Consider the following 21,284-nt stretch of genomic DNA (forward strand, 5'->3'; position numbering starts at 1 on the left):
GCCTCTGGTCTGTCTAATTTTGTACCATTGAGTAACTTAGAACTGGATGTGTAGACATTTTAAGGGAATCCATGCTATTACTGCTGAGAATAAATGCTCACCCATTTAAGTAATCTGATTGGTGTATGTAGCAACCCTTACAAATACAAGTAGTGGCATTTGTGTCCCAAATTGAGGATGTTTTGATGGTGAAAGCTTAGTTTGACTGTTCATTGAACAGTTTTAAGCTACTGCTTTTTATTGTGGTGGCTTTTTTTTTTTTTTTTTAAGGTTTGCCAGGATCTTAAGGTCACCCAACTAAATTTTATTTTTGTCCCAAAAGACTTTGATTTGAAAACGTGGTAAGAATCAAGATTGGCAGAACTGCAGGTCAAATACTATGTTAGCATTGCTTCAAAGAAGCAATGGTAACACTTTGGGCTGTGGAAATGCAAGTTTGGTTTGAGGATATTTGTAGATGGCACTCTTAACATCACTATCTTTAGTTTTATTGATCATTTCAGAGTGATTCCTACCAAGTGTGGGATGCTCCTTCATGGATGAATCCCTTGAACTGGAAGTTGTGGGTGGAGTAGAATTGGGAGGGCTGATGCAGAAAGGAAAATAAAGCTGTGGTGTAGTGCGACATTCTTGTCCAACAAAAACCATCCCATAAAAGTAACAATGAACATTTTAAAGAAACACCTTGGTCAAGTAGACAAGTTTATTTTCTGGCAGAACTACACACTAGCATCAGTTGGTACTTCCCCCAGGTGCACCTTTAGGCCAGTGGCTCCAATCCAGTCCCGTACCTTCTTCAGGTTGGCACTGGCCTCCTCATAGCGCGCTGCGTGGATGAGCAAGTAATCTAAGCAGACAATACAGGCTGAGCAGGGATGCCACTGAGGACGCTATCCATGAGGCACTCAAAAGTGGCAGGTGCGTTGCACAGCCTGAATGGTATCGCTGTAAACTGCCAGAGGCCGCCCATGGGCTGTCAGATGTCTCGATCACATGATCGGCGGCTATATCCCGGATGATGGCCTCCCTCTTGGCCAGCGGAAGCTGCTGAGCACGCTCCCATGGTTGTGGTGCTGGACCAACGCAGTCTGCGTGCAGCCCTTGGCCTTCAGGGCAAAACAGGCCTCATACTCCCCTAGGAGCCATCCCAGTATGTGGCTCTGCTTACCATCGTGCCCCTCCATGCTGCGCTGATGGAGGTTCTCCATAGCTTTAGACTGCAGCGAAGGGAGCTGTTGGACTGGCAGATGGTAGTACTGAGCTGAGCGGTCCAGCCATTATGTTGATGGGAAACCAGAGCTGTTGAGCAGGTTGGCTGATGAACAGGTGGCAGATGATGATTGTCGGGGCGATGCCCCTGGCTCGGCAGGCTTCCCCCTCCCCCCGGGTTGCAGTGGTAGTGGTTTGACCCCCACCCCCCCCCCCCTTTGTACCCACAGCTGTTGCTGTCCCAGGTCTAGTGTAGCTCACGTGGCCATTAGGACATCAGCCCCCAAAATGCACTTCTCCTTGATGTCCGAGAGCCAAACTGGGTGCTGGTGCTTGATGCCCCCCAGGCTAACTTTGATCTCCTGGAGGCCCAGCCTGGGCTACCGCGGCCTGTCTGTGAACAGCATAAGGATCTGTTCTAGGCGGCGGGCTGCCTGTACAGCCTTCCCTGATGTCTTCAGCTCCACTAATAGGACGTGCCGCTGTAGTTCTCCCGGCATTATCCCTCCCTATTTTGTCCCTCACTTCGTTGGACAGTTCTGGGTATGCTTTGTGTATTAATATGGTTACTATAATAAATACTATAACACAGCGGTGTGTAAATGCACCAGAAGTAATTGAGGTAACAACGTAAGCCACCAAAACGTTGTATTATTATTACATTTCTTAGCAGACGCCCTTAATAAGGCGACTTACAATTTTTATAAGATATCGCATTACTCTTGCATACAATTACCCATTTATACAGCTTGGTTTTTACTGGAGCAATCTAGGTAAAGTACCTTGCTCAAGGGTACAGCACCAGTGTCCCCCACTTGGGATTGAACCCACGATCCTCCGGTTAAGAGTCCAAGGCCCTAACCACTACTCCACACTGCTACCCACATACGCCTTCAGTCTCTCCTGTCAGACATGCTAACTAACATAAAAAAAAAATCTCCAAATTAGGGCGGCTCCTTCAAGCTGTACCGTTATGTTATTCTTGTGTGCTCCCCGCTGTGTGTTATCTGGTATGAGCATGCGCGCTGCTGTTAAGTTTGATAGCCCTTTGAATGAAGAAGCGCGAAACTATTAAGTAGCATACTGTAATGTTAGTCACAATGGCAGACAAATGAAGAAGTAGACAATAGGAGGGGATGGGGTGTCCGGTATTTTTGTATCTCAAAGGTGGCAACCCTAGTTGTATTGGCAGCAGTATAAGGGTAATTACGTGTGTTTGCACTCTTTTCTTTAAACAAACTAAAAATGCATTGTTTTGGCGTTAGGCTGACATGCGGTGTATGCTGTAACCCCAGTCTTGTAAAGGCTGACTGGAGGTGTGTCTTACCCTTGACCTGCAGATCAAGTGTTTTAAATCTGTTTAACAGTGACTTTTATCCATGTCTTGCCCAGGTTACTGCCAATGTTACCAGTTACATGAATGTGCTGACCTACAAGCCCACCCAGAGAGACTTCTACCAGACTCCATTCAATCAGGCTGTTGTGTGCACCTATACCAAGTGAGTGCTGGACTTGGCGTAAACATGCTGTAACTCCTGTGAAGATGTGTTAAGCCTCTGGGCTGTTCATGTATTCAATTATTGAGTATTGCATAATGTCTGACACTTGACTTAACAGTATCTAATTTGTGGATTTTTTTTTTTTTTTTAGAACTACATTTACAAAATCTATGAACTTTGCTAATTTTTATATAATTGTGGTGTTATTGCCTTTAATGGGGAGCAGTTATTAAAGACCCATTTTATGGCACTGAAAGTAATCTCTGCAAAATCAAATGATTTCCTGCATTAGGAATTCTGGACCAGCTTCCTTGTTGTGAAGGCAAGAATACATTTGCATTAAGTATTGCCAATAAATGGTTTACAAAATTCAGTGTCTTCTGCTGAATGCAAACGGTCTTTGTGTTGCTGCTCCAACTAAAGCTTTCTACCTGTCTTCTCCAGACCTGCTGGCTGGACTCCTCCAGTGTATAACCCTGCACTTGGGGATGCCTCTGGGTTTGGGAAGCTGGAGTTTACCATGGGGATTATGAATGGTGAGTTTGCTATCCTGCAATGTACATTTGGTCTATTGGTTTAGGAAGGTGTCTAGTGCGTCACGAACTTGGCAGGGAGCAGCCTGTGGTGCTCATTGGGTTACTTCCTCTAGTCAAGTAGAAAATGTTTTAATTCCTCTGGTGCTGGTCAATGCTGCTCTGTCCTGGCTAGTGAGATGTTGGGTGGGTTGCTGTTCTCATGCTCCTCTCCTTTGTGTCTCAGATGACTTCTCAGCCCCACGCACCTCCAGTCTGTTCTTCCTGGGCTCCCCCATCAACATCGCGGCTGCAGTGAAGCAGCAATTCCACATGCCGCTGATGGTCTACATGGAAGAGTGTGTCGCTGCCAGCACTCCAGAGCTGAGCCCTTCAAGCCAGACCTACCAACCACGGGTAGATATTCACTGCAAGCTGTATAGTAAAGGCACTATTTAAATCTGAATGTTTAGCACTTGGTAGTCCTGTTTGGGTTTAGGAAGGGGTGTTGAATGGTCAGCTTGGTGAGCATGGCGTAAGCTCAGTTGAATGAATAACTGCCATTGCTGGGAATGCACAGATTGCAGCTTGGGTAGAGTTATTTTTAAACCCAGTTTATGGTACTAGGTTTTGTCTTGTGGCTGTTTGGATTGACTCCGGTCCTGGTGAGTGCCTCCCCCTGCTCAGTGCTCGTGTTTCTCCTTGCAGATGCTTTGTAGATGGACAGGCTGGTAACTCCAGGTTTCTGCCCCGAGTCCAGACCTCCGAGAACCGTCTGGTTGTCCAGGCCTTCATGTTTATACAACTGAATGCAGATGTGAGTATCTGATGCTGTTTTTGTAACTTCAGTTTAGAGGTTCTAGAGCAAATGCTGCTTTTATTAATGTTCCTTTTTGTTTAAATTACTTCCTAGGTGTATATCCATTGCCGCTTGCTGGCTTGGGACCCTGCCCAGCTCAATGACCCCACCAAGAAAGCCTGTTCATTCAACCAGAGAACCAGGAGGTAAGGACTGGACCCTGCTGAGGCTGCTGTCTGTACAAGGGGAGTGCAGGGGCTGTGAGGTTCAGTTAACCAACACCACAGGGAACCAGGATGAGTTTCTTACTCTGCACAATCAGTTCTGTGCCTCCTTACAGTTGTATGGAGAACGTCATTGAAATGCCAATAACTGGGTGGGAGGGGGGAAAACCAACTTCATTATACTGCTCTGTGTAGAAGTGTGTTGCTGTGTCTTTGGGTTCAGTGTCCTGCTCTTGTGTTGCAGCTGGGAGCTCCTGGATAACCCTGGTCGGAGCTCTGTGTGCCGCTGCTGTACCTCCAACTGCAATCTGAGGAAGAGGAGGGACACAGGTACGAATTCTACTTTCTATATAGTTTACACAGGTGGTGTGTGGGGTTTTATATTTTTTTTGGTACGGTTTTAAATTTTAACTTCTATGGTGAGTGACTTTTAAAATGGATGGCAGCCAACAAAGCATGCTCAAATAGGTCTACCAGAGCCTGTATTGCTAAAGAACCATTCCCCCTCCCAACCAGAGGCTGCTTGCTGTCTTGTTGGTACTCTGCTCAATGGCCTGTTGCCATCAGTTTTGCTTCTCTTGGGTAGTTTTCATCCAGCACCCTTTTGGCCTGCCCCCTGGTGTAGTGACTGGTCCTGCATGCTGTAAAGCAACAGGTCCTGTTTTCTAACCAGGCTCCCTTTCTCTTGAGCAGCTGAAGAGGGACTGAGGCACACTGCAGTGCTGGGACCCCTGAGGATCCTTCCTGAAGAGCTGTCTGCTGGAAGCCAGGAATTCTACCAGAGGAGCCCTGCTCTGTCACTGGAGGGTGAGCTCAGCCTGCAGTCTCCAATTGTGTGCACTTGGTTTGCATGGCATTAACTTTCATCTTTACACAACAGGTTCCCTTGCAGTCATGTTGCCTTAACCTGCATTGTACAATATCTGCCAAAACCCATTCCAGTCCACGGCATATAACCGTAACTTCACCCTAGGAGACTGACTAAACTTAATGTTTTCTAATAGTGGAACAAGGCACTCTTACCCTCCCATGCCCCATGTGTGCTTCCCTGCAGGTCCTAAAGTAACAGACCCTCATGAAACTGCTCCTGGGCACTGTTGAGTGTAGCTGCACTGGGATCCCTTCCTGTTCCTAACCCCTTCCTCCCCCAGAGCCCCAGCAGGCTCTGGCCTGGCTGCCTGTTCTAGCTACTCCCCTGCTCCTGATGGCTGTCCTGGGAGCCCTGTCTCTGGGCTACTACATGTGCGTGTGGCGTCATCCCAGACTCTGCTCCAAGTCCGGCAGTGAGCTCCTCGTTCCTGTCCCCGTTGATGAAATGCACACAGCAGTTTGCACGGTTTCCAGCAGCTCGCCAGCAAGGCAATTCTGATTTCTTGTATGTTGCAAAATAAAATGGCTACATAAAGACCCTCTCCTGTCCTGTGATTTCTGCCACCGAGTAACGTTTTTGTTTTCATGCATCCAACATCTTTCTGCCGGATAATTGCTCCCCTTGCGTAACAGGATTGGTACAGGGCTTCTGTCATTTTAGTTTAGTAAATTTACATTTAGCATTAAGTGAAAGTTACTTCTACAAAACCAGTAAAGCTGGGCTAAGTTTGATTGGGCATTAATCTGTACTGGGCAGATAGCCACCAGGGGCACTGGAGAAATAGTGGCTTTTTTTTTTTTTTTGTGGGGGGCACTATCTAATGGTGTCTGATATTTAACCTGGGTACTTGTGTACCTCTTAACATTAGCTGGGAGAGCTTTCAATTTGGTTTTGTAGTTCTGTGTGGGGAGAAATGTTGCTGGACCTGTTAACTGCTGCATGGTGCAATTTCCAACTCCATTTCTTGCTAGTTTGAAAGACCATTATAAATTCCTTCCATTTCAACCCCTTGTATGCAATGTATCCTTCTGGTCATCTCTATACCTCTTGCTCACTAATCTTGTAACTGAATGGATGCATGTGTGTTTTTTTTTTAATTTATTTTAAATAGGCTTCTGGGCTGCACTGTCAATTAGCTGCAGGGGATTTAACTAGGACTGTAAAATTGACAAGCAAATTTAAACTATCCAATATTGCTGTAAATTGTTCATAAATAGAGTCTCTTTGGGGACCAAAACAAACGTCAAAGTGGAAGAAAAGAAATTGGTGAAACACATGTTCTAGGACCAAGCGTTCAGTGTGAAAACCTCAATCATTGTTCAAAGCACAAACTCCTGTTGGGTGAGTTGCAAGACTACAGACATGTTGCCAAGCAAAGGTGGTGGAGAACATATCTTTGAGTCTGTTGGTGCAATTCAATTGAACCTGGAGCTGTGCTGTTGAGCCTAACAAACACTCCTCAGTGATCAAGCTCCAAGTTCCCTGTTTATTGCATTAACTCCCCCAGGTTTTTGTTTGTTTGTTTTCCACCTACGTGGGAAGTCAATAGAATTTGAGAAATCCTGGATTTACAGACGTGCTCAAATTTGTTGGTACCCCTCCACAAAAAACAAAGAATGCACAATTTTCTCTGAAATAACTTGAAACTGACAAAAGTAATTGGCATCCACCATTGTTTATTCCATATTTAATAGAAATCAAACTTTGCTTTTGATTTTTTATTCAACATAATATTGTAAATAATAAATCAAATGAAAATGGCATGGACAAAAATGATGGGACCGCTAACCTAATATTTTGTTGCACAACCTTTAGAGGCAATCACTGCAATCAAACGTTTTCTGTAGCTCTCAATGAGACTTCTGCACCTGTTAACAGGTAGTTTGGCCCACTCTTCCTGAGCAAACTGCTCCAGCTGTCTCAGGTTTGATGGGTGCCTTCTCCAGACTGCAAGTTTCAGCTCTTTCCATAGATGTTTGATAGGATTCAGATCAGGACTCATAGAAGGCCACTTCAGAATAGTCCAATGTTTTGTTCTTATCCATTCTTGGGTGCTTTTAGCTGTGTGTTTTGGGCCATTATCCTGTTGGAGGACCCATGACCTGCGACTGAGACAGAGCTTTCTGACACTGGGCAGTACGTTTCGCTCCAGAATGCCTTGATAGTCTTGAGATTTAATTGTGCCCTGCACAGATTCAAGGCACCCTGTGCCAGGTGCAGCAAAGCAGCCCCAAAACATAATCGAGCCTCCTCCATGTTTCACTGTAGGTATGGTGTTCTTTTCTTTGAAAGCTTCATTTTTTCGTCTGTGAACATAGAGCTGATGTGACTTGCCAAAAAGCTCTAGTTTTGACTCATCTGTAGCCTTATAATATATTAATATTAGTTAATAGATGTCTGATTTTTTTGAATTTATTATTTCTCATATAGGTCACGTCGACAAGATAATGTAGGGTGTTCCCCACGCATTATCTTCTTTTTTTATATAATATGCACGTTATTAGACAAGACCGATAGTTACACAAAATATATACCACTGGTGTACATATTACACTCGGTGAGGATTCGGTCAATCGCCGAGAGGAAAAAAAAATCGGGATTTGAGCATTTACAAATTAGCAAAGAACGAAATGAAATGTTAATTTGGTCTTTGAGTAAATTATGTTGCTCAAATTGCGAATATTGAATGAACAGGAAATCCGTAAATTTCATTTATGAGAGACACGTCATAGATTTATTATTTAAGTATTTATTATTTATGCAGGAAGTTAGCACAACCAATTTAGCAGGATAGTGACCTCAAACACTCAACTTCAAGCGAATTTGAAATAGCGTTTATAATGTTCTCGCATTGTTATTTAGAAATTACCGTTTTTGAGGAAACAACTAAAAAAAGCAACATTATTCATATTATAAGACTATTGTATACAAAGTATTTAAACTGCAAAATCAAATGTCTAAACATGTTCGTCTAATCACTGTTTTATAAGAGAAAGAAAGAAAGAAAAAATATGCTAATTGAACGTTTAATGTTCTCATAAATTATAGAAAGCGATGAACTACCACTTTTTAGAAAACGGGGTATGCAGACCCCATCAGCACCAGACAGTGGCTTGTGGAATAAAGACGGAGACTGCTTGACAACAAGAAACCCTTCTTAAATGTTTTTATTTTAGATGATGACAACTTTGGTAAATGAACATTTTCAAAATAAACCATATTGAGAGCACTGAGCTTCTGAGCCTCGTTTTATAACACCGTTTTAATTGTTTAGATAACAACAGTCAGGTCAAATTAGGAGGCTGTGTGGTCCAGTGGTTAAAGAACTAGGCTTGTAACCAGGAAGTCCCCGGTTCAAATCCCACTTCAGCCACTGACGCATTGTGTGACCCTGAGCAAGTCATTTAATCTTCTTGTGCTCCGTCTTTCGGGTGAGACGTAGTTGTAAGTGACTGCAGCTGATGCATAGTTCACACACCCGAGTCTCTGTAAGTCGCCTTGGATAAAGGCGTCTGCTAAATAAACAAATAATAATAATAAATTAAAGTAGTTCAATCAAATTAGATACATATAAGAAACCATAATGAGAGCTCATTTTAAAAAATCCCAGTTTAGATATAGAAACATAGGCCTACACATCACTGTATTGGTATTTGTTTTTGCAAGACGTGATGCTGTGGCATTTAGAAATGCGTTGCACGCCCTCGCGCACAGAAGCACTTCTTTGTTTGACAGAAGTTGTTGCACTTGAAAGAAATGGAGCCTTGAATCCTCAAAATCCGTTCATGAACTGTGCATTTTCTCAAAGCACATTCACCAATTTGATTATATCTCTTTACTCAAAGACCGAAGAAGCTGTCTCTTCTTTTATGTTTCTATCTTTGCTTGTTTGATATTTTCCATTTTGCACTTTGACCAAAATAATTTGCTCAAAGACCGAAATAACCTTGCATTTCGTTCTTTGATAATAAATGCTCAAATCACGAAATGTTATTTGTGTCAGCGACTTACCGAATCGTGACTCTGACTGTAAGATGTTCATACAGAAGCAGCTTGAGAAAGTAAGAAATGAACGTTTTCTTTACATTAAATATATTGCTTAATTGTAGGCTGGTCTAGGTTTTTTTGTTTGTTTGTTTGTTTGTTTTAACATCAGTCCCTTGTCGCTGTGGATTGAATGTAGAAACATATTGTAGCCTTGCGATCTCGGTTAATGCAGGCAGGCGCACACATGTAAATAATTGCGCTGTATAAATGAGTTCAATGTGAACTCCAGCAACGAAACCTGGAGTGTTAACAAGGCAATAAGGTCTGCCCAATTTTTTAACTAATGTTAACTGTTGAGTGTTTTTTTCTGGAGTGTGCGTGGTATAGGCAGGCACCCACGCAATGGCACAACTCCTCACACCTGTGTCAGTGGTCCACTCAGTGTTAATTGCCAAATCACTCTAATTAATGTCACTAGAAAAGCACCTGGACGGTATTGTTTGGTAGGTAACTGTTGGTTTGAAAGATGATGGCAGTGTTGTTGTGGAAATATGTCGTGATTGCGCTTTGTTGTGTACCGTTTGCTGCACCACAGGAAGGTAATGTGGGCTACTGGCGGGGTTAGTGTGTTTTGTGCCTTATGTTTTGGTAGCACTGACTGTACCGGTACATAATGTTGGTGTGTTAACCTACTCGTTTTACTGCTATCCAGACATTATGTCCTTTTGTGGAACACTTAGTAGTGCGTATTTGGTTATTTTAAAGAGTATTCAGGTACAAAATTAAACCTTTCATTACATGAACCCTTTAACAAAATAGTTGTATGTTGCGCTTTATTCCAAACCCGTTTCTCCTGTAGCTGTGAGTACAGCCTGCGGCGTGGACTCGGTGGCCGTGAGGGTGTTGTTGGATTACTCTCGATCGGCGTTGCCTCTGGACCCGAGTGGCCTCCTGCTGGGACCCTGTCCTCCATCCAGCAGCAGCGCCGGTAATAACCCGGGTTCGCGCCGCCCTCCGCCTGTGTGTGGATTGCCTCGCCCTGTGTGGTGCGTTAATCGAGATCGGTACAATTCAGAATTCAGCTATATTCATATTCAGAATGGTATTTAATACATTGTCGGTTTCAGTATTTCTACAATTGTTAACACAAATATTTTGAAATAAGCAAATAAAATGCCCGTTCTCAGACATTCTTTGTGTATTTCTGAAGGTATGTCTTTTGATAAGGAAATAATGCATGCAGTATACTGCCATTTAAATGCACTGTTTTATGATTCTAAGGTCGATATTTACGGTATCACTGAACTTACAAGTAGCCTGTCCGAGCAAAAGTAAAAACAATCAAATGAAAACATGTTTAAAATATCCAATGCCTTTTCTACATTGAGTGATTTTGATTTAATCGGTAACTCTCGTAATTTTCTAAAAAAAAAAAAAAAAAAAACTTGATTACACCCCCGTTCATTTTTTACGTTCTCATAGCTGCGTCTATATGTATACAGTATGCACCAATGGTATTGTGTGCAATTGCCTTTCTTGTCTACTAATAACGTGCAAACTATAAAAAATACATACAGCTCTGGAAAAAATTAAGAGACCACTGCAAAATTATCAGTTTCTCTGGTTTTACTATTTATAGGTATGTGTTTGGGTAAAATGAACATTTTTGTTTTATTCTATAAACTACTGACAACATTTCTCCCAAATTCCAAATAAAAAAAGGAAGGAAAAAGTACAAACTATTCCTGGAAAGTCTAGACGGCAGCAGGAGATTGAACGCTTGGTTAGAGAAAGGAGACAGCTGAGGAACCAATGGAGAAGAGCAGAACAAAGTCAGAAGGAGGGACTCAATCTCTTACAAAGGGTCATAAAAGATAAGCAGAGCTGAGCGCCTACGGAAACGCTACAAAAAGAAGGAGCGTGCGAGAGCTAACTTTTATAAAGACCCATTCAAATTTGTAAAGAAGTTATTCACCAGTGAGAAGAATGGCACACTAAAAGCATCTAAGGTCGAGCTGGAGAGATATTTGGAGGAAACACATACAGATTCAAAAAGGCAGGAGCCTATGTCAATTCCATCAGACATCCCACCTATCAATCCACCAGAATACCAAATGGAGGACTGTGCACCTAAGTGGAAAGAAATAGAGCAAGCTGTGAAAAAAGCAAGGGCTTCATCATCATCTCCAGGGCCTAATGGAGTTCCGTACAGAGTGTTCAAGAGTGCTTCAGGAGTTCTACGAATTCTGTGGAAATTGATGAAAGTGGCATGGGAAAAACAGGTTGTACCAAGAGCATGGCGCCGAGCAGGTGGAGTCTTTATACCTAAAGAAAAAGATTCTACAAGCATCAGTCAGTTTCGTCCCATTTCCCTATTAAACGTAGAAGGCAAGATTTTCTTCAGCATTATTGCTCAGAGATTATCATCTTCAGAATTCAGCACTACATGGCAATGCCTAGAGGTTGGAATAATGGCAGGATGCACCATTTCTCCACTGGCTTTTACCATGGCAATGGAAGTAATCATTAGGGCATCAAAATGGGTAGTAGGAGGAGAGCGCTTGGCTTCTGGAATGTGACTACCACCAATTCGAGCATACATGGATGACATGACAACCATGACTACAACAGTAGCCTGCACTAATCGATTATTGGGCAAGTTAACCAATAACATTGAATGGGCACGAATGCAATTCAAGCCCACTAAATCAAGGAGCATCTCTATAATTAAAGGCAAAGTAGTAGATAAAACATTCTTCATTAATGGTGAGGCAATACCAACAGTGTCTGAGAAGCCAGTGAAGAGTCTTGGGAGATGGTACGACGGGGATCTAAAGGACACAGTTCGTGTGGGAGAAGTTAGACAACAAGCAGTGGAAGGGTTGAAGAGCATAGACAGCTGCGCTCTACCAGGTAAACTAAAACTCTGGTGCTTTCAGTTTGGTCTACTGCCGAGGTTGCTGTGGCCACTGACTGTGTACGAGGTTTCTTTGACAACAGTAGAGAAGCTGGAAGCTTTAATCAGTTCATACATCAGGAAATGGTTGGGAGTTCCACGCTGCCTCAGCAGAGTGGGACTTTATGGTAAAGGAATACTGCAGCTACCAGTCTCTGCTCTAACCGAGGAGTTTAAGTGCGCCAAGGTCAGACTGGAAATGACATTAGTAGAGTCACGCGATAAATGCATAAGGGAGGCAGCACCTGTGTTGAAAACTGGAAGAAAGTGGGCGGCAAAGAAAGCTGTGGAAGATGCAAAGGCTGCCCTTCGAATTGGTGATATCATGGGGCAAGTTCAGCATGGAAGAGGGGGTCTTGGTTTCAGTTCAGCTCCTCCTACATGGCACAAGGCAGCCCCAGCTCAAAGGAGGAAGCTGGTAGTCAACGAGGTGCAAAAGCAGGAGGAGAGGATGAGGTGTATAAATGCCATTTCCCAGGCCAAGCAGGGAGAATGGATGAGATGGGAGAGTGTGGAACAACGCAAGATTGGCTGGCAAGACCTATGGTCAATGGAACAGAGCAGGATCAGTTTCCTCATCAGGTCAACACAGAACCTAAACCTCTGGGTAGGAGAGGATCCCTCATGTCCTTTGTGTTCATTACCTGCAACATTAAGGCACATTTTGACAGGATGTAAGGTGGCTCTTAGCCAAGGACGGTTTACTTGGCGCCATGACCAGGTGCTGCGATGTTTGGCCTTAGCATTGGAAGACAAGCGTAACATGACCATTAAGTTGTCACCTGTTCCATCAAAACATTACACACAAAAGACAACATTCCTCCACCCAGGAGAGCAACCACCAAGAAAAGGTGTTAAAACCAATCCTCGCCCAGGACAACTGGAAGCTGCTAGAGACTGGAAAATGCTGGCAGATGTTGGTCAACGGCTTATTTTTCCACCTGAGATTGCCACCACTAGCCTTCGACCAGATATTGTCTTGTGGTCTGGATCAGCACGCCTTGTTCACCTGGTAGAGTTAACAGTGCCATGGGAGGATGCTGTAGATGAGGCGTATGAGAGGAAGAGACTGCGGTATGCTCAACTAGCCACTGAAGCGGAACAGCGAGGATGGAGAGTTCGGGTTTACCCAGTGGAAGTGGGTTGTCGAGGATTTGTGGCACACTCTACAACCCGGTTTCTCAGAGACGTCGGATTCAGTGGCCAAGAGTTGCGTCGCACAGTGAAGAACTTATCTGAAGCAGCAGAGAGGAGCAGCAACTGGCTGTGGTTGAGACGGAAAGATTCTGGCTGGGGATCTCAAGCACAATAGAAAGAAAGAAACGCTGATGTACAGGTAAGTAAGCTGGGCTGAGTTGAGTGGGGGACGGAGGGGGGTGATGCTGGGAGGCCAGAATCACCGTCGAGCCCTCTTGAGGTGTCGTGGGCTAGTCGACGAAACACTGAGGATGGAAGGTGCCCACTTGAAAACCCCAGAGATGTACCCTACTTAGCTCAATCCAGACGGTTGTCATGCTGATGCGCTGGGGAGGCCGCACTTTGGTTGATCCCCGGAGCCAGCATCGCAGCCGTCGTGTGTGCTGATGCGCCAGGGAGGCAAAATAAGCTGATCCCTGGAGCCAGCATTACACTTCAGCCATTAACACCAGACAGAAGGATATCTACATCATCATATGGAAGGAAACGTAAATGGATGGAGACACATATGGATCACATTAGTTTACTGTAAAGCTACGTCTTAGTTGGTGCTTATCTTGGCGAGAGCCGAGTTCAAATCAGCATGAAGTTTTAACATCTACTCTCGTGTAATGGAAATCTTGTCATTTAGAGCATTTATTTGCAGAAAATGACAACTGGTCAAAATAACAAAAAAGATGCAGTGTTGTCAGACCTCGAATAATGCAAAGAAAATAAGTTTATATTCATTTTTAAACAACACAATACTAATATTTTAACTTAGGAAGAGTTCAGAAATCAATATTTGGTGGAATAACCCTGATTTTCAATCACAGCTTTCATGCGTCTTGGTATGCTCTCCACCAGTCTCTCACATTGATGTTGGGTGACTTTATGCCACTCCTGGCGCAAAAATTCAAGCAGCTCGGCTTTGTTTGATGGCTTGTGATCATCCATCTTCCTCTTGATCACATTCCAGAGGTTTTCAATGGGGTTCAGGTCTGGAGATTGGGCTGGCCATGACAGGGTCTTGATCTGGTGGTCCTCCATCCACACCTTGATTGACCTGGCTGTATGGCATGGAGCATTGTCCTGCTGGAAAAACCAATCCTCAGAGTTGGGGAACAGTTAGGGCTCTGGACTCTTGACCGAAGGGTTGTGGGTTCAATCCCCAGTGGGGGACACTGCTGTTGTACGCTTGAGCAAGGTACTTTACCTAGATTGCTCCAGTAAAAACCCAACTGTATAAATGGGTAATTGTATGTAAAATAATGTGATATCTGTATCATGTAAAATAATGTGATATCTTGTAACAATTGTAAGTCGCCCTGGCTAAGGGCGTCCGCTAAGAAATAAATAATAAATACCAACATGGGCGTCCAACAGGAAAGTGTTAGCTGCCCAATGCAGCAACACAATGGATTTGCTGTACAACAAAACTGTCTCCAGGGGGAGCCAGCTTAATCCATCATTTCTACTGAAGATACCTTTCTGCCTCCAGCCCCAATTTTAATATACAGGGATCCATCCAAGAAGGAGCATCCTGCACCATGTAGGGATCTCCCAAAATTCTGGGATTCAATGAATTAGAGATACTGAAACACGGACATCAAACCTGTTAATTTTCACATATTAATCCAGGATTTCTCAAATTCTATTGACTTCCCACGTAGGTGGAAAACAAACAAACAAAAACCTGGGGGAGTTAATGCAATAAACAGGGAACGTGGAGCTTGATCACTGAGGAGTGTTTGTCAGGCTCAACAGCACAGCTCCAGGTTCAATTGAATTGCACCAACAGACTCAAAGCTACGTTCTCCACCACCTTTGCTTGGCAACATGTCCGTAGTCTTACAGCCAGATGTTCAGCAACTCACTCAACAGGAGTTTGTGCTTTGAACAACGATTGAGGTTTTCACACTGAACACATGGTCCTAGAACATGTGTTGTTTCACCAATTTCTTTTCTTCCACTTTGACGTTTGTTTTGGTCCCCAAAGAGACTCTTTATGAACAATTTTACAGCAATATTGGATAGTTTAAATTAGCTTGTCAATTTTACAGTCCTAGTTAAATCCCCTGCAGCTAATTGACAGTGCAGCCCAGAAGCCTATTTAAAATAATTTTTTTTTTTTTTTTAAAAAAACACACATGCATCCATTCAGTTACAAGATTAGTGAGCAAGAGGTATACAGATGAGCAGAAGGATACATTGCATACAAGGGGTTGAAATGGAAGGAATTTATAATGGTCTTTCAAACTAGCAAGAAATGGAGTTGGAAATGGCACCAGCAACATTTCTCCCTGCACAGAACTACAAAACCAAATTGAACGCTCTCCCAGCTAATGTTGAGGTATACAAGTACCCAGGTAAAGTATCAGACACCATTAAATAGTGTCCCCCCCACAAAAATAAATAAGCCACTATTTCTCCAGTGCCTCTGGAGGCTATCTGCCCAGTACAGATTAATGCTCAAACTTGGTTAACCCAGCTTTACTGGTTTTGTAGAAGTAACTTTCACTTAATGCTAAATGTAAATTGACTAAACTAAAAATAACAGAAACCCTGTTATGCAAGGGGAGCAATTATCTGGCAGAAAGATGTTGGATGCCCTAAAAACAAACTCAGGATAAAAAAAAAAATGTTACTCAGTGGCAGAAATCTCACAGGACAGGAGGGTCTTTATGTATCCATTTTATTTCGCAACATACAAGAAATCAGAAATGCCTTGCTGGCGAGCTGCTGGAAACCGTGCCAACTGCTGTGTGCATTTCATCAACGGGGACAGGAACGAGGAGCTCCCTGCTGGACTTGGAGAAGAGTCTGGGATGATGCCACACCCACATGTAGTAGCCCAGAGACAGGGCTCCCAGGACAGCCATCAGGAGCAGGGGAGCAGCCAGGACAGGCAGCCAGGCCAGAGCCTGCTGGGGCTCTGGGGGAAGAGAGAGAGAGTAGGAGGAAGGGGTTAAGAACAGGAAAGGCTGCCATTCTCTCCACAGTGCCTAGTAGCCAATTCAAGTAGGGTTTCTTCCTTTAGGACTTGCAGGGAAGCACACTTGGGACATTGCACTCCCCTACCAACCATGTCCATTTGTTCCACTAGGAACATTAAAGCTTAGTCACGGCTTTGTGGCAATTCAAGTTCTATGCTATTGACTTTGCAGAAACACAACATGCATTAAGTTCTTCAGCACAATTGTAGGGGAACCTCTACTGTAAAGATCAGGTCATGCAAGCCATGGACAAGGAAGCCAAGTGCACACTGGTTTGGAGACTGCAGGCTGAGCTCACCCTCCAGTGACAGAGCAGGGCTCCTCTGGTAGAATTCCTGGCTTCCAGCAGACAGCTCTTCAGGAAGGATCCTCAGGGGTCCCAGCACTGCAGTGTGTCTCAGCCCCTCTTCAGCTGCTCAGGAGAAGAGGAGCTTGGTTAGAAAACAGGACCTGCTGCTTTACAGCATGCAGGACCAGTCACTACACCAGGGGGCAGGCCAAGAGGGTGCTGGATGAAAAACTACCCAAGAGAAGCAAAACTGATGGCAACAGGCCATTGAGCAGAGTACCAGCAAGCAGCCTCTGGTTGGGAGGGGGAATGGTTCTTTTGCAATACAGGCTCTGGCAGACCTATTTGAGCATGCTTTGTTGGCTGCCATCCATTTTAAAAAGTCACTCACCATAGAAGTTAAAATTTAAAACCGTACCAAAAAAGTATATAAAACCCCCCACACACCACCTGTGTAAACTATATAGAAAGTAGAATTCGTACCCGTGTCCCTCCTCTTCCTCAGATTGCAGTTGGAGGTACAGCAGCTGCACACAGAGCTCCGACCAGGGTTATCCAGGAGCTCCCAGCTGGAACACAAGTGTATCACTTAAATCAAAACCATTATTTGAACTAATGTGCTTAAACCTTTGTCTCCATCTCTTAAAAAAGCACTAATTAAGTTACTTCAAAATTGTAGTTGGATTAAAGGCCTAATTGAGCAATTGAGAACCAAACCAGACACAAGGGTCCCCCAGGACCAGGAAACCCCACCTTAGGGACATGTGCACACACCTCATTTCCTCCAGTTACCAACAACCTCAAGAACACATTTCAATAATTTCGCCACACAACTGTAAGGAGGCACAGAACTGATTGTGTCCCTGTGGTGTTGGTTAACTGGACCTCACAGCCCCTGCACACCCCTTCTACAGAGAGCAGCCTCAGCAGGGTCCAGTCCTTACCTCCTGGTTCTCTGGTTGAATGAACAGGCTTTCTTGGTGGGGTCATTGAGCTGGGCAGGGTCCCAGGCCAGCAAGCGGCAATGGATATAGACCTAGAAAATAATTTGATAAAAAAGGACCACTAATAAAACTAACAACATTTGCTCTAGAAACCAAATTTACAAAAAAATGTTATGCACATTACAAGCACCACATCAGATACTCAAAGAATTCATTAAACAAGTAGAGAATCTTGGTAACTAGCTGCCCTGAGACTTCCAATACAACACAGATCAACCCATCAAATACTCACATCTGTATTCAGTTGTGTAAACCTGAAGGCCTGGACAACCAGACGGATCTCAGAGGTCTGGACTCTGGGCAGAAACCTGGAGTTGCCAGCCTGTCCGTCTACAAAGCATCTGCAAGGAGAAAGAGCACTGAGCAGGGGGAGGCACTGGCCAGGACTCAGGGACTGCAGACAACCACCAGAAGAAAGGAGCGAGCAAGACTTCCTGTGTTCCAGGGAGACTTCCTGTACAAAATTACATTCCAACCCTTTGTGTGCACTAGTGGAAAGTTTGAACTTAACTTGGGGCTGGTTTCCACAAATCATGGACATCTTACCTAAATTAAAGCCCAGCTACAATCTATGCCTTCCCAGTTTAGTTCAGCTGAGCTTTTGCCATGTTCACAAAGCTGACCATTCAACACCCATTCCTAAATCCAAGCAGGACTGTGCTCCCAAGTGCTAAACATTCAGATTTAAATGTTGCCTTTACTACACAGCTTGCAGTGAATATCTACCCGTGGTTGGTGATGAGCGGGTAGGTCTGGCTTGAAGGGCTCAGCTCTGGAGTGCTGGCAGCAACACACTCTTCCATGTAGACCATCAGCGGCATGTGGAATTGCTGCTTCACTGCAGCCACGATGTTGATGAGGGACCCCAGGAAGAACAGACTGGAGGTGCGTGGGGCTGAGAAGTCATCTGTGACATCAAGGAGAGGAGCATGAGAACAGAAACCCACCCAACTCATCTCACTAGCCAGTACAGCATTGACCAGCACCAGAGAAAGATCAAAATATTGTTCTACTTGACTAGAGGAAGTGACCCAATGAGCACCACAGGCTGCTCTCCCTGCCAGGTTAGGGTTGCACTGGAAAACTTTCCAAGCCAATAGACCAAAGTGTACATTGCAGGACAGCAAACTCACCATTCATAATCCCCATGGTAAACTCCAGCTTCCCAAACCCATAGGCATCCCCAAGTGCAGGGTTATACACTGGAGGAGTCCAGCCAGCAGGTCTGGAGAACACAGGTAGAAAGCTTTAGTTAGAACAGCAACACACCAAAACAATTTGCATTCAGCAGAAGACACCGAATTGTAAACAATTATTGGCAATATTTAATGCAAACTTACTCTTGCTGCCTTCACCGTAAGGAAGCTGGTCCAGAATTCCTAACGCAGTAAATCATTTGATTTCACAGAAATAACTTTCAGCGCCATAAAATGGGTCTTTAACTGCTCCCCATTAAAGGCAATAACTCCAATTATATAACAGTAGATAGATTGTGAAATTTAGTTCTAAAAATAATCCACAAATTAGATACTGTTAAGTCATGTCAGACATGATGCAAGACTCAATACTTGAATGCATTAACAGCCCAGAGGCTTAACACATCTTCACAGGAGTTACACCATGTTTAAGCCAAGTCCAGCACTCACTTGGTATAGGTGCACACAATAGCCTGACTGAATGGAGTCTGGTAGAAGCCTCTCTGGGTGGGCTTGTAGGTCAGCACATTCATGTAACTAGTAACATTGGCAGTAACCTGGGCAAGACATGGATAAAAAGATTTAACACTTCATCTGCAGTTCAAGGGTAAGACACACCTCCAGGTTAGCCTTTACAAGACTGGGGTTAAGGCACACACTGCATGTCAACAGCCTGAAGCCAAAACAATGCATTTAGTTTGTTTAAAGAAAAGAGTATAAAACACACAAGTAATTTACCCTTATTTACTTCTTAGCAGACATCCTTATCCAGGGCTACTGTAGCCTAATACAATTAAAAGCAAAATACATACAATGACTTTGGTTCTAGCAAGTAGGACAATATACAGCTGCCAATACGTTTGTATTGCTTAGTTATGTAACACATACTAGCGTCAATGACAACTGAAATATACGTTTTTAAACATGCCTTTACAACCACAGCCAATATTGCATTAGCAGTGCTAGAAAAAGCTTCCAAGTACAAGGTGTATATTTATACAAGCGTGTACAGCGTAATACGGGGCAGTGGAATTAGAGCTCGAACGCTTCTTACGTGAACCCAACATACAAGCCCTTAGAAGCCACTTACCATGCGCATAAAGCGGCAGTCCAGCAGCCCGTACTGGAACACCACCATGTTATTACCGGCGCTGCTGCTGGATGGAGGACAGGGTCCCAGCAGGAGGCCACTCGGGTCCAGAGGCAACGCCGATCGAGAGTAATCCAACAACACCCTCACAGCCACAGAGTCCACGCCGCAGGCTGTACTCACAGCTACAGGAGAAACGGGTTTGGAATAAAGCGCAACATACAACTATTTTGTTAAAGGGTTCATGTAATGAAAGTTTTAAATTTTGTACCTGAATACTCTTTAAAATAACCAAATACGCACTACTAAGTGTTCCACAAAAGGACATAATGTCTGGATAGCAGTAAAACGAGTATGTTAACACACCAACATTATGTACCGGTACAGTCAGTGCTACCAAAACATAAGACACAAAACACACTAACCCCGCCAGTAGCCCACATTACCTTCCTGTGGTGCAGCAAACGGTACACAGCAAAGCGCAAACACGACATATTTCCACAACGCCGCCATCATCTTTCAAACCAACAGTTACCTACCAAACACTACCGTCCAGGTGCTTTTCTAGTGACATTAATTAGAGTGATTTGGCAATTAACACTGAGTGGACCACTGACACAGGTGTGACGAGTTGTGCCATTGCGTGGGTGCCTGCCTATACCACGCACACTCCAGAAAAAACACTCAACAGTTAACATCAGTTAAAAAATTGGGCAGACCTTATTGCCTTGTTAACACTCCAGGTTTCGTTGCTGGAGTTCACATTGAACTTATTTATACGGCGCAATTATTTACATGTGTGCGCCTGCCTGCATTAACCGAGATCGCGAGGCTACAATATGTTTCTACATTCAATCCACAGCGACAAGGGACTGATGTTAAAAAAAAAAAAAACCTAGACCAGCCTACAATTAAGCAATATATTTAATGTAAAGAAAACGTTCATTTCTTACTTTCTCAAGCTGCTTCTGTATGAACATGTTACAGTCAGAGTCACGATTCGGTCAGTCGCTGACACAAATAACATTTCGTGATTTGAGCATTTATTATCAAAGAACGAAATGCAAGGTTATTTCGTTCTTTGAGCAAATTATTTTGGTCAAAGTGCAAAATGGAAAATATCATACAAGCAAAGATAGAAACATAAAAGAAGAGACAGCTTCTTCGGTCTTTGAGTAAAGAGATATAATCAAATTGGTGAATGTGCTTTGAGAAAATGCACAGTTCATGAACGGATTTTGAGGATTCAAGGCTCCATTTCTTTCAAGTGCAACAACTTCTGTCAAACAAAGAAGTGCTTCTGTGCGCGAGGGCGTGCAACGCACTTCTAAATGCCACAGCATCACGTCTTGCAAAAACAAATACAAATACAGTGATGTGTAGGCCTATGTTTCTATATCTAAACTGGGATTTTTTAAAATGAGCTCTCATTATACTTCTTATATGTATCTAATTTGATTGAACTACTTTAATTTG

The 21,284-nt window shown here is 43.7% G+C and overlaps 2 protein-coding genes across 3 annotated transcripts; one reads left to right on the forward strand and one right to left on the reverse strand.

Annotated features, from left to right (window-relative positions):
* The first annotated feature begins 1,497 nt into the window (after positions 1-1,497).
* LOC131699177 (zona pellucida sperm-binding protein 3-like) lies at positions 1,498-5,612 on the forward strand. Its single transcript, XM_058995635.1, has 9 exons — positions 1,498-1,752; positions 2,602-2,708; positions 3,153-3,244; positions 3,468-3,657; positions 3,929-4,037; positions 4,134-4,225; positions 4,488-4,573; positions 4,937-5,050; positions 5,395-5,612. The coding sequence occupies exons 1-9, from the start codon at positions 1,498-1,500 to the stop codon at positions 5,610-5,612; spliced, it is 1,263 nt and encodes a 420-aa protein (XP_058851618.1).
* A 10,300-nt stretch (positions 5,613-15,912) lies between these two features.
* LOC131699074 (zona pellucida sperm-binding protein 3-like) lies at positions 15,913-20,447 on the reverse strand. 2 transcript variants are annotated; one of them, XM_058994808.1, is made up of 10 exons: positions 20,234-20,447; positions 19,809-19,993; positions 19,169-19,275; positions 18,656-18,747; positions 18,249-18,429; positions 17,755-17,863; positions 17,463-17,554; positions 17,002-17,087; positions 16,528-16,641; positions 15,913-16,168 (listed from the first exon to the last, which is right to left on the reverse strand). In XM_058994808.1, the coding sequence occupies exons 1-10, from the start codon at positions 20,322-20,324 to the stop codon at positions 15,951-15,953; spliced, it is 1,275 nt and encodes a 424-aa protein (XP_058850791.1). In that variant the 5' UTR covers positions 20,325-20,447; the 3' UTR covers positions 15,913-15,950. The 2 variants fall into 2 exon arrangements, with proteins under 2 accessions (XP_058850791.1, XP_058850792.1); XM_058994809.1 differs by having other exon boundaries at positions 20,255-20,441.
* Between the last annotated feature and the right edge of the window lie 837 nt (positions 20,448-21,284).

The sequence above is a fragment of the Acipenser ruthenus genome, chromosome 21, assembly GCF_902713425.1.
Source record: "Acipenser ruthenus chromosome 21, fAciRut3.2 maternal haplotype, whole genome shotgun sequence".
NCBI lineage: Eukaryota > Metazoa > Chordata > Actinopteri > Acipenseriformes > Acipenseridae > Acipenser > Acipenser ruthenus.